The sequence below is a fragment of the Heterodontus francisci genome, chromosome 4, assembly GCF_036365525.1.
Source record: "Heterodontus francisci isolate sHetFra1 chromosome 4, sHetFra1.hap1, whole genome shotgun sequence".
Classification (NCBI taxonomy): domain Eukaryota; kingdom Metazoa; phylum Chordata; class Chondrichthyes; order Heterodontiformes; family Heterodontidae; genus Heterodontus; species Heterodontus francisci.
In genome coordinates, this window is record NC_090374.1 from 95,324,880 (window position 1) to 95,337,421 (window position 12,542).

At 45.9% G+C, this 12,542-nt stretch overlaps 1 protein-coding gene across 1 annotated transcript in view; it reads right to left on the minus strand.

The window, feature by feature from the left end:
- Positions 1-12,542, minus strand: part of dtwd2 (DTW domain containing 2) — a 251,658-nt gene that overhangs the window by 58,270 nt on the left and 180,846 nt on the right. Inside the window, exon 4 of the mRNA XM_068029884.1 lies at positions 3,664-3,856. Coding sequence (XP_067885985.1) covers positions 3,664-3,856 — 193 coding nt within the window. The remainder of the gene's footprint in view (positions 1-3,663; positions 3,857-12,542) is intronic.

The window sequence follows — 12,542 nt, forward strand, 5'->3', positions numbered from 1 at the left end:
CATGTTAGAAATGCCTTTCCTTGCTAGTGTAGTGAAATGCTGAAGTTATCCAATTTGCGTAGTTCTGATATTTTGCCATATTACAAATTCTCTTTCTATCTCCTCGAGCAATTTTTAAAAATGCATAAAGAATCCTCACTGCAATGTTTAAAGATCCATCATAAGTAAAACATAAATAAAAAGGGAGAAAGATGCCAAATAGAGAAAATGAAAACAAATGTTTCAATAATCCTCACTACCTGTCAGAATAGCTTCATGTCGACCCAAGTGGCAGCTTCTCCCGCACTGTATAAAAAGCTGCACTACTTGGCTGTTTAACTTTACCTGCAATGTAAGGGTTAACAAAACAAACTGATGCGAGTCTCCTGCAAGACTTAAGGGGGAAAAAAGCACATTCAAAGCACATTCATACAGATTTTCAAAAAAAACACTGTGACAAGAGGTTAAAATGCTAATTTTTGCCATAACCAATAAGCAACTTCATTATAAAATAAAAACAGAAAAGTGCTGGAAAAACTCAGCAGGTCTGGCAGCATCTGTGGAGAGAGAAGCAGAGTTAACGTTTCAGGTCAGTGACCCTTCTTCAGAACTTCATTAGCCTGCCTCAGTAAACGATAAACGCCTCATAACCCTTTGTGTCGGAAGGTCCCTGGTCCCAGGTGCTAGGCAGAGTTTGTCTGGCAAAGACCTTCCTCTTCAATTATTAACAGAGAAAGATTATAAAAGGGGTAGAGACATGCAGTGAGTCCAGTTCAGTAAAGGCTCTGAAGTCTTCAAAAGGATTGGAGAGGCAGGTGAGGGCACAAGCAAAAGAAACAAATATCCAGTTCAGATCATAATGCAGGTACTATTGTTATATGCCTAGGTTATGCAATTGCATACATTGATATTGCACAGTTCAAATGTCATATGGCATATATGTGCTAAAGGTCATACAGTCATAGAGTAATTATGGCACGGGGGAGCACCCTGCAGAAGTGTTAGGGCAAGAAAGATGCCACGCCATTGATCTCACTTAATCGGTCTCCTGGGTGCTGTTCTGCACATTTGCCTGTTCTTTTGTTATCATCACAATATTATCACTGTGATATGTGTGCTATGGATGTTTTATCTCAGAAGGGGGATGTAGCATTGTAGGGTGGCTTGGGGCCCTGGAAATGATATGTGCTCATGCCTTATGAAAATGTTGGCAGAGGAACCCTCATTCTGCATGCTCATGGCTGCCAATGGGATCTCGCAGTTATGGATCATAGCGGTATGAAAGCTCTATGCTGGAAGGTGAGTTTTGACGTCATCAGCCACAAGGGCGCAGGGGTGATCAAAAGAAGTGCTGCTGAATCAGCACAGACCTTGCTAACATGCCAGTCTGCAGCTGAGCCTGAGATCTGTGACTGCGTGTCGAGCATCCTCCAATGTCTGGGCGTTGGCCACCTCTTGTGTGAGCCCTTCCTCCTCCTCTTAGTCCTCCTCCGAGGTACAGTGGTGTTCCAGCTTCTTCTCATCCATCTCCAGGCCTCTTTGTATTGTTATGCTGTGCAGGGTGCAGCAGATGACCATGAAAGGGGACACTCTGAGTGACTCATACTGACCAGTCAAGGTCAATGGAAGTGCATCTTCAAGATGTCAGTGGTTTGTCCAGTACAGGTCCCTGTTAGGAGATGGCTCTGATTGTAGCACCTCTCTCAATCTGTGTCTGGGTTTCAGACAGGCATTAGGAGCCAGCGCCTGAGGGAGCTTTTCTCTTATCTCCTAGCAGCCACCCACAGAGTCTGAATGTGGGCCTGAAAAGTTGCGGCACCTGGGACTCTCGCAGGATAAAGGAGTTGTGACAGCTGCCCGGGAACTGGGGGCATACCTGAAAGATTTGCTTCCTGTGGTCACAGACCAGCTGGATATTCAGTGAGTGATTAGATTAGAGATACAGCACTGAAACAGGCCCTTCGGCCCACCGAGTCTGTGCCAAACATCAACCACCCATCCATACTAATCCTACACTAATCCCATATTCCTACCGAACATCCCCACCTGTCCCTATATTTCCCTACCACCTACCTATACTAGTGACAATTTATAATGGCCAATTTACCTATCAACCTGCAAGTCTTTTGGCTTGTGGGAGGAAACCGGAGCACCCGGAGAAAACCCACGCAGACACAGGGAGAACTTGCAAACTCCACACAGGCAGTACCCGGAATCGAACCCGGGTCCCTGGAGCTGTGAGGCTGCGGTGCTAACCACTGCGCCACTGAAGAGTGGTAGCTCTTTCTACTGAGGAATCTGACTGGCTGGTCTGTTGGTGACTTGATGACTACGTGGGTGCAATCAATGACCCCTTGGACTTGAGGGAATCCATCGATGTTGGCAAAGCCGAAAGCTCTCTGTGCCTGCACAGGCTCATCTGTGTCAAAGTGGATGTAGTCCTCCACACACCAGAATATGGCATCCGTGACCTGCCTGATGGCACATTGAGCTGCCAGCTGCAAGATACCACCTAGGTCCGCAGCTGATCCCTGAAACAACCCAGATGCATAGAAGTTCACGGTGACAGTGACCTTGACGGCCAAAAGTAAGGGACTACCATGAGGGCCGTGAGGCCTTAGGTCATTGTGGATCAGAGCTCAAATGTCCAAGACCATCTGTCTGGATAGGCGCTCTGTCATTTGCAGGTATTGACTCTTGGGTGGTAGACCCGATGTCTTTGGTAGCGCCTTCTTCCCCTTGCAGCCTCCCGCTGGGCTCCTTTGGCCTCCTCCTGTTCAGAAGGTTGCATCTGCTGCAGCTCATCCTGGCTGCTCTGTCCAATGTCAGAGTAGCCTGTTCCCATCTGAACTCCATCAGCTGGGGTTTATGCACTCACCAGGCTGCCCCAGTGATGACAGCAGGATCACATCCCGGCTCACATTCCTCTCCAGATTCCTACCACTCACCACTGAGAAAACCAAGTCTTATAGCTCCAGCAATGGCTACTCTGGCACTTTTGCAGCAACTGAGCTGTATATTGGGCCTCTGCATTATGTTAATCAGTTCTTCCCATAGCCCTCATGGCCCTCTGCATTGTTCATGTCTTCTACACTCTGCCATGCTCCAGACATGGCATTTTCCCCATGCCCTTCCATTGAAACTCACAAACTGTTCCTGACAAGCCTTTTAATGAGCTTCTCAATGAGCTCAACCAGCAATTCACTGGATGCAGGCGGGCTTCCTGTTCCCTCTCGATGTGCCTTTAAAAATAGTTTTGTGTACCGGATGCGGCAGGAGATAGTGCCGACCTCCAAGAACGTGATCTTAAAATCACATGTGCGCCTACCTCCACTTGCAATGGGCTTTAAAAATTCAGCCCATTTTGTCTAGTTCATTCATAGCTCCTGGACTGCACATCATAGTGTGACATCACTTGTGAATTTGACTAGTGTGCATTGAGATTTTGAGGAATGTTTACTGTTTATTGTTTAGTAAGTGTGGGAACTGTGGTTGGTCTTTTGTTTCCCAAGTCTAGGGACACCAAAGTCAATGTCCCACCAAGATCAGCTACTTTAGCAAAGACCAGCCATCGAGCCACTATCATGATCCCTGTGGTTCATCATAGAGTGAAGCTAATGTACATTTTGTTTTTAAAAGATACTGAATAAATTTCTTGCTGCAATATTGTGATGTAATACTTACTTGTTTAGGCAAACGGAAAAGTGAATTTCCATGAAACATCCCCTTGGCCTGGCTCCATGTCCCATCTATTATAATGATATTGTATGGCGACAGTGATGGGTCAAGTTCAAGTTCTTCTAGGTTATTTGCGTCCGGTCCAGGATATAAGACTAATGTACTAAGACTCTGGCAAACAGCAGCAAGTTCAGGATGCCTTTAAAATAAAAGAAACAAACTTTTCAGTCATCATTTTATATTTTCCATGCCTTTTAAAAGAAATGTCACATACATACTACATATACTATACACTAGTAGATCTTGCACGGCATTGCTCATTTTCCACTTGGCTCTCCGCAGCAGCCAGAAGGCCCAAACCCTGCAGACAAACCTGCCAAAGGACTCAACACTTACCTGTAGCCAGGCTCCATCTTTCTGGAGTGTCTGGAGCCCCAAAGACCCATTGGTCAAAGAGAGCCCTGATACAAGATCCTGTGCCTGATTTTTAGACTACTCCTCTGTTTGGGTGCCCCATGAATGAATGCACTGAAAAGTAAGGCAGAAGAGTTGGGAATACTACGTCCTGCCTCATTAGTATGCTACTACTACCACAAGCACAGGCCTAGTACAGCCCATTTTGGGAGCCTACAGAAAACCTGTGGCAGTGTAGTCCAGGCTGAAATTGACTAAATAAGTCTTTGACCCTTCCCTCTTTTCTGTGCCTGGAAACTGTGCTTCCCATTTACTGCAATGAGCAAAGTCTGATAGCAAAAGGAGTATTATACCATGTAACACACAAATTACAACAGATAGTAAGCAGGAGAATGTTTACATTTTAATAATCCTTTCATCATAAGTGCAAAGTGGAACCGTTTAATCTCACTTGACTTGTAAAGGCCACAAAATCAAACTGACTGGAGCAGACAATCTGATCTTCTACTGTTCCACTATTGACTGTGAGGGAACTGCTGTAAATAGGCAGACCCTGAAGTCAATTAATGGTTTATTGCCATTCCTGAGTAAAGATTATGTAGGCTAAATGTGACAGCCCCCGAAAATGGACAAGGGGATCATGAACTGCTTGATTGCAATGCAGAAAACTTGTCAACTTCATGCTGCTTGCTCATTTGAATGATCTTTATGTCCAGCCTGTGCCAACCATAGTAGGTATATTGCTATGAACAGAGGGCCAATATCTCGAGTGTCGAGCAAGAGTTTTAGCTAGCCTACACTGCTTTAAGCTAGCTTTCATCTCTTATAGGGGAGGTGTACTATGGCTGAAGCAGGTGCTGGGAGTCATGTTTGAAGGGAATCTGACCTGGGAACGAGTGAGGAATGGCACAACATGGGAGATAGCAGACTCAAAGGTTTTTGGGCTCTGCACTGGGGTTCTTGGTGGAGAAGGTGGAAAGGAAGAGAGATGTCCCGTATCCACAGGGGGACAGGAGGCCCTCAAAAGGCAGTGAGACCAGATAACAAAAAAAGTCAATGCCAGGAGTCAAGCCCTGAGGACCTGGATGCCTTCCTGCAAGACATTTAATGATCTCACATGAGTGGTTAAGGTCAGTGAATGCATATTCAAAAGCCATATTATACCAACTGCACTACGAACCTCAGCCACTGCCCAAATCACCACACCACCATCATTCACCTACCAACAATCTCTATCAATCGCCTCATACCTAACATTCATATGCTTCACCTGACCTTCACATACTTAGCACTGCTGGAAGTCTCGCAGCCACAACTCACAGCTTGCACACTCTGCCACTATTCAAGAATGGCAGCCACATCACCCAAAGACATTGCACCACACTCAGTGACACACTTCCCTCTCTCTTGGAGGACAAGGTGGCACTCAGCTAGAGGCAGTAGAAACCAGAGGGGGTCAGGCATACCTGCGTTCCTAATCCCCATGAAGCAGATGGTGCTGGCCATTATTGGAACACCAATTGTTGAGGTTGTGGCCTGCAGCAGGGCTGAAATCAACAAAGATGACAATGTCCTCATGCCTAATCCTTCCTCTCACATGGCATTTCCCCCTCAACCCACACACTGGGATTCGGCCATCCGAGCAGTCATCCTGAAATTTGAGCTCCCTCGCCTTCAATGTCTGGTGCTCAAAGTCCATTGTGGATTAAATTGGATAAGGGAAGTAACCCCTTTGTCTCCACAAGCACTGTCTGTTAATACACAAATGTCGTTCCAGCCAAGGAACTGGTGATTTTTTAAAACAAGTCTTTTCTTCACTTCAGCAACAGTTTTAAAATCAATGTTCATAGGACAAAATTAATATGCCTCGTTCTTGGCAGGTGGGGGGGTCTGCATGACACTGGACATGAATGTGCTGCAGCCAGAACATGGGGCAAGGATATCACAAGTGCCAACTTGCGAGACGGCAAAGTCCCACACAAGTTCTGCTCCACAGGACTCAGACGAAGATGATAGAATAACGATGACAGATGTGCACAACGACCTCCTTGGTGCATTGGGAAGCCTGCCAGAAAACCTGCACCCAATGTCAAGGAGCATGGAAGAGTCCAGCACCAACTTGCCAAAGGTTTTTGTGTAGAACTTGGAGCCCTTCCTTTCCAACATGGAATGGGTAGCCAACTCCAGTTGAATACTTTGGATGCAATGTCTGATGGCCCATGTCAGAGCTTCCATTGGAGCACAAGCACCCTATGTGTGAGTGCTGCAGTGGAAGCTTAGTCAGCTGTAATGTAAAGTCAGTTTTCTATCATGCAAACTCAGACTGCTGCCATGATGGCTGTGGATTAGTGCATGGTGTCAAAGAAGTCCAGAAATCTGCTCTCCAAAATTGGTAAGGCTCTGCCCGGGGGGAGTGACAGTGGCTCCATGGTGCATGAATCTGCTGTCCACTCTCAGGAAGACAGCATTTGTGATACAATCCCTGCTCCTGAGTTATTGCCCTTGCTGTTTCCTGTCAGCCAGCGATATCAGATTGTTGCCACCCTTGCAAAGATGGTGAAATCCAGAGTCAGGCCTTCTTGATCCAGAGCTGCTTGAAGGCAAGTCCAGTTGCAGTCTCCTCCACTGAACAACAGCAGCTTTCCACCAGCCATGCTGCAGCCACTGGGATAGCACTGTGCACACACATTAGAGCAGGCAAAGGTACATGGAAGACAGGGATGTATAAGATTATTTGACTTTTGTATGCAAAATGGCATGGTTTCATTTATAACTTTGGTTTGGAACGTTTGTTTTGGCTTTTATTTTTGCATTCTGGCCAAGTGGAAACTGTGATGGTCAGTGACAGAGAAAAGTACGATGTGCAACTGTTGCTGAGTGGAGAATTGGTGTTGCAGTTACTGGTACTGCAGTCGGATGAGTTCTTTACTATAGTTCAGGGAGAAAGGGGCTGTGTAGGTTGCCATCTTCCTTCCTCTTCTTCCTCTTGTTCCTGATGCTCCTGTTCCTCATGCAACTGCTCCTTAGCTGCCTGCCATTTATCTGGTGGCAAGGGCTGTGACCTCATGATGGCAAGGTTGTGCAGCATGCAGCAGACCACCACGAATCTTGGTACCTGCTGTGCTGAGTACTGCAGGGCTCATCCAGAGCTTTCCAAGTAGCCAAAGCTTTGTTTCAGCATGCCAATCATTGGTTCTATCACATTTCATGTGGCAGCATGGCTTTCTTTGTTTGCATTCTGCGCAGTCATGTGGTCAACGGATAGCCCTCGTTGTCCAGTAGCCACCCCTTGGTAGGCCGTGGTGGCTCAAATGCAGCTGGTACAGTGGACTGCCGCAGAATGAAGGCATCATGCCTGCTGCCATGATTTGTTGCCCATTGTCACACACCAACTGGAGGTTTTTTTTATTCATTCATGGGATGTGGGCATCGCTGGCTAGGCCAGCATTGACTGCCCATCCCTAATTGCCCTTGAGAAGCTGGTGGTGAGCTGCCTTCTTGAACCGCTGCATTCCATGTGGGGTAGGTACACCCACAGTGCTGTTAGGAAGGGAGTTCTGGATTTTGACCCAGCGACAGTGAAGGAATGGTGATATAGATCCAAGTCAGGATGGTGTGTGACTTGCAGGGGAACTTGCAGGTGGTGGTCTTCCCATGCATCTGCTGCCCTTGTCCTTTTAGTTGGTAGAGGTCGCGAGTTTGAAAGGTGCTGTCTAAGGAGCCTTGGTGCATTGCTGCAGTGCATCTTGTAGATGGCACACACTGCTGCCACTGTGCGTCGGTGGTGGAGGGAGTAAATGTTTGTGGATGGGGTGCCAATCAAGCAGGCTGCTTTGTCCTGGATGGTGTCGAGCTTCTCGAGTGTTGTTGGAGCTGCACCCATCCAGGCAAGTGGAGAGTATTCCATCATACTCCTGACTTGTGCCTTGCAGATGGTGGACAGGCTTTAAGGAGTCAGGAGGTGAGTTACACGCCGCAGGATTCCTAGCCTCTGACCTGCTCTTGTAGCCACGGTATTTATATGGCTACTCCAGTTCAGTTTCTGGTCAATGGTAACCCCTAGGATGTTGATAGTGGGGGATTCAGTGATCATAATTCCATTGAATGTCATGGGGAGATGGTTAGATTCTCTCTTGTTGGAGATGGTCAGTGCCTGGCACTTGTGTGGCGCGAATGTTACTTGCCACTTATCAGCCCAAGCCTGGATATTGTCCAGGTCTTGCTGCATTTCTACACAGACTGCTTCAATATCTGAGGAGTCATGAATGGTACTAAACATTGTGCAATCATCAGCGAACATCCCCACTTCTGACCTTATGATTGAAGGAAGGTCATTGATGAAGCAGCTGAAGATAGTTGGACCTAGGACACTACCCTGAGGAACTCCTGCAGTGATGTCCTGGAGCTCAGATGATTGACCTCCAACAACCACAGCCATCTTCCTTTGCACTAGGTATGACTCCAACCAGCAGAGGGTTTTCCCTCTGATTCCCATTCACTTCAGTTATGCTAGGGCTCTTTGATGCCATACTCGGTCAAATGCTGCCTTGATGTTAAGAGCAGTCACTCTCACCTCACCTCTTGAGTTCAACTCTTTTGTCCATGTTTGAACCAAAGATACTTTCACCTTGGGGGGTTTCTGCTTGGCTGTAGAATCAGGGTAACAAACTGGTGAGAGCACCGCACACGCGCAAAGCAGCTGGCTGAGGCTGAGACAGCCGAGGCCTCTGATGGAGGAATATGGGTGGCCAGGCTCATGACGAAGCTCTGGTGCTGACAGCACAGGGCATGCTGGAGTTGCAGAGAGGGCTAAGGCAGTATCTGGCGGAGATGCCAGAGGCAATGTGAGGCCATGAGCAGACGATGGAGGAGTCCATCCATGCCATGAGTGCTGTCATGTCTCAGGCATGTGAGCGCTTAGCTTCCTCCATCGAGAGGTTGGTGACCCTCATGAGGCCGATCCCACAGATACGCAGATGGCCTGGAGCACTGCCCTGAAGAACTTTTGTAGCAATATCCTGGGACTGAAATGATTGGGTTCCAACAACCACAATCATCTTCCTTTGTGCTAGGTATGATTCCAGCCAATGAAGAGTTTTCCCCCCTAAATCCCACTGACTTTGATTTTACTAGGGCTCCTTGATGCCTTGATGTCAAGGGTGTCACTCTTACCTCACCTCTGGAATTCAGCTCTTTTGTCAATGTTTAGACTGAGGCTGTGATGAAGTCTGGAGCCAAGTGGTCATGGTGGTGCCCAAACTAAGCATCGGTGAGCAGGTTATTGATGAGTAAGTGGTGCTTGAGAGCACTGCATTTGTTGACGATTGAATGAAGACTGATTGTGTGGTATTTGGCCGCATTGAATTTGTCCTGACTTTTGTGGATAGGACATATCTTTGCAATCTTTCACTTTGTCAGGCAAAAGCCAGTGTTGTAGCTGGACTGGAACAGCTTGGTTAGGGGCGTGGTTAGTTCTGGAGCACAGGTTTTCAGCACTACAGCCGGGATGTTGCTGGGGACCACAGCCTCTGCTGTATCCAGTGTGTTCAGTCATTTCTTGATACCACTTGGAGTGCATCAAATTGGCAGAAGACTACCATCTGTGACGGTGAGGACCTTAGGACCAGGCCAAGAGGGACCATCCACTCAGCACTTCTGGCTGAAGATGGCTGCAAATGTTTCAGCCTTGTCTTTTGCACTGATGTGCTCGGCTCCACCATCATTGAGGATGGGGATGTTCATGGAGCCTCCTCTCTCAATTAGTTATTTAATTGTCCACCACCATTCACAACTGGATCTGACAGGATTGCAGAGCTTTGATCCGATCTGTTGGCTATGTGATCACTTAGCTCTGTCTGTAGCATACTGCTTCTGCTGTTTAGCAAGCATGTAGTCCTGTGCTGTAACCCCACCAGGTTGGCACCTCATTTTAGGTATGCCGGGTGCTGCTCCTGGCATGATCTTCTACATTCCTTATTGAACCAAGTTCATCCCTGGCTTGATAGTAATGGTAAAGTGAGGAATATGCCAGGCTATGAGGTTACCGATTGTAGTGGAATATAATTCTGCTGCTGTTGATGGCCCACAGCGCCTCATGGATGCCCAGTTTTGAGCTGCTAGATCTGCTCTGAATCTATCCCATTTAGTACAGTGGCAGTACTGCACAACATGATGAAGCATGCCTTCAGTATGAAGATGGGACTTCATCTCCACAAGGACTGTGCAGTGATCACTGCTATCAATGCCATCATAGACAGATGCATCTACAACAGGTAAATTGTTGAGGATGTGGTCAAGTAGGTTTTTCTCTCACGTCTGTTCTCTCACCACCAGCCTGGCAGCCATGTATTTCAGGACTCAGCCAGCTCAATCAGCAGTGGTGCTACCAAGTTACTCATGGTGATGACCTTGAAGTCCCCCACCCAGAGTACATTCTGTGTCCTTGCTACCCTCAATGCTTCTTATAAGTGGTGTTCAACACGGATGAGCACGATTCATCAACTGAGAAAGGGCAGTAGTTGGCAATCAGCAGGCAATTTCCTGGTCCACGTTTGACCTGAACGAGACCTCATGGGGTCCAAAGTCAATGTTGAGAACTCCCAAGGTTATTCCTTCCCAACGGTATGTGACTGCGCCGCCAGTTCTGGTGGCTCTGTCCTGCTCGTGGGACAGGGGATACCCAGGAATGGTAATCGAGGAGTCTGGGACATTGCTTGATTAGTCCATGGGACAGTACTCCCAGTTTTGGCATCAGTCCCCAAAAGTTAGTGAGGGAGTCTTCGCAGGTTTGACTGGGCTGGGTTTGCCTTTCTCTTAACTGGTGCCCACGTCAAGGCCAGGTGATCCTTCCAGTTTTGTTCTTTTAGATATTTTCGTAGTGGTTTTGATACAACTAAGTGGCTTGCTAGGTCATTTCTGAGGTGAATTAAGAGTCAATCATTGCCAAGGATCTGGAGTCACAAGAAGCCAGACTGAGTAAGGACGACAGATTTCCTTCCCTAAACAATATTAGTGAACCAGATGGGTATTTATGACAATCTGATAGCTTCATGGCCACCATTACTGATACTAGCTTTTTATTCCAGATTTATTTAATTAACTGAAGTTTAAATTTTAGGCCTCAATGCCCCATTTTTCAGATTGCGGAGACTTCCCCCATGGCTTACATTAAAATTGTTTACTAATTGCTTAAAATATTATTTCTGAACACACAATGCAACGCTACAAATTACTAAAATACACCGTCATGTCATTGGTACATAATGTCACTGTGCTGAGAGCTGCTACAGCTCTTTTTTCCTACCCTGCTGTAAAGCTTTGACAAAACTTCTTCAAAAAAGACAGTGCCCTTTTAATATACACGTTACCTGACACTATTACATACTGAGCAATACATAGACAAAAGGAAAATGATTAATCTGTGATTTACATGATGACTCCACTTGCAGTGCAGTAGTATGTGTATTTGATTCTAAATTCACCTTCAAAAATAGTCACTTGGAATAAAGTAAAAGGTCATGTATATTGTATGATATTTCTATAAAATACAAAGTTGACTGAGCCACTGTGCTTTCTTTCTGGAGTTAGGCAGTCATTATTGCAGCATAAGGCATGTTACATGCACAGTCTGGCAGTAACAATAGATGTGTTTACCACTTAGCGATAATTATCTTCATTCCTGGTACGTGACTTAGCTGTTGATATCAGAAGTCTATTATAAAATACATCCAGCAGCAGGGCTTCTACCAACATCAATATGTAACGGGCCACAGAAAGAAATATATAACCAGGACTCCATCTGGAATTGTGACCAAAACAATCAGGACTTTAAGACTGAGATTCATGAAAAATGAATTATATATACCATCTGTAGCTATGATGAAGATTTGTAAAATACACTCTATCAGGCTAGCTCACTGACTAAACATTTACTCATTAATATGCGTTTTCATCAATCTGGCAGTAATTGCACGTAGAAGTTAGAATAGTTTGACATGTTAGCAAAAGCTATTCGATTGTAATCCTCCTTTATCACCTGGCAAAGCATTTTTGTGGTACACTTCTTCACTTAAGAAATAAAAATATAAATTGCTGGTAAAAAATAGAAATAAATCAGATCCTGAAAATCAAAAATTGACATTCTTCAACAACAGAAAATTAATTTATATTGTTGTCCTGAAATTCCTGAGACGGGAAGAGCAGATCTGCGGTACAGTATCAGTGATGAAGTTGGAATTTAGGGCAGAGCTTGGAAATAGCTGGGTTGCACACCTTTTCATCGCATCAGAAATCCCAACTTTTCTGGTCATGCAGAGCTGGTGCTTATCATCTGACCCCATATTGTATCATGTAGAAGAGAGAGAAGAGTAGATTAAGGATCGATACTTGGGGACTCTTAGAGGTGATATGTGGAAGGAGGTATATGATAACATACCTTGATAATACATGGGAGAATCAGGCTGAAGATTAAA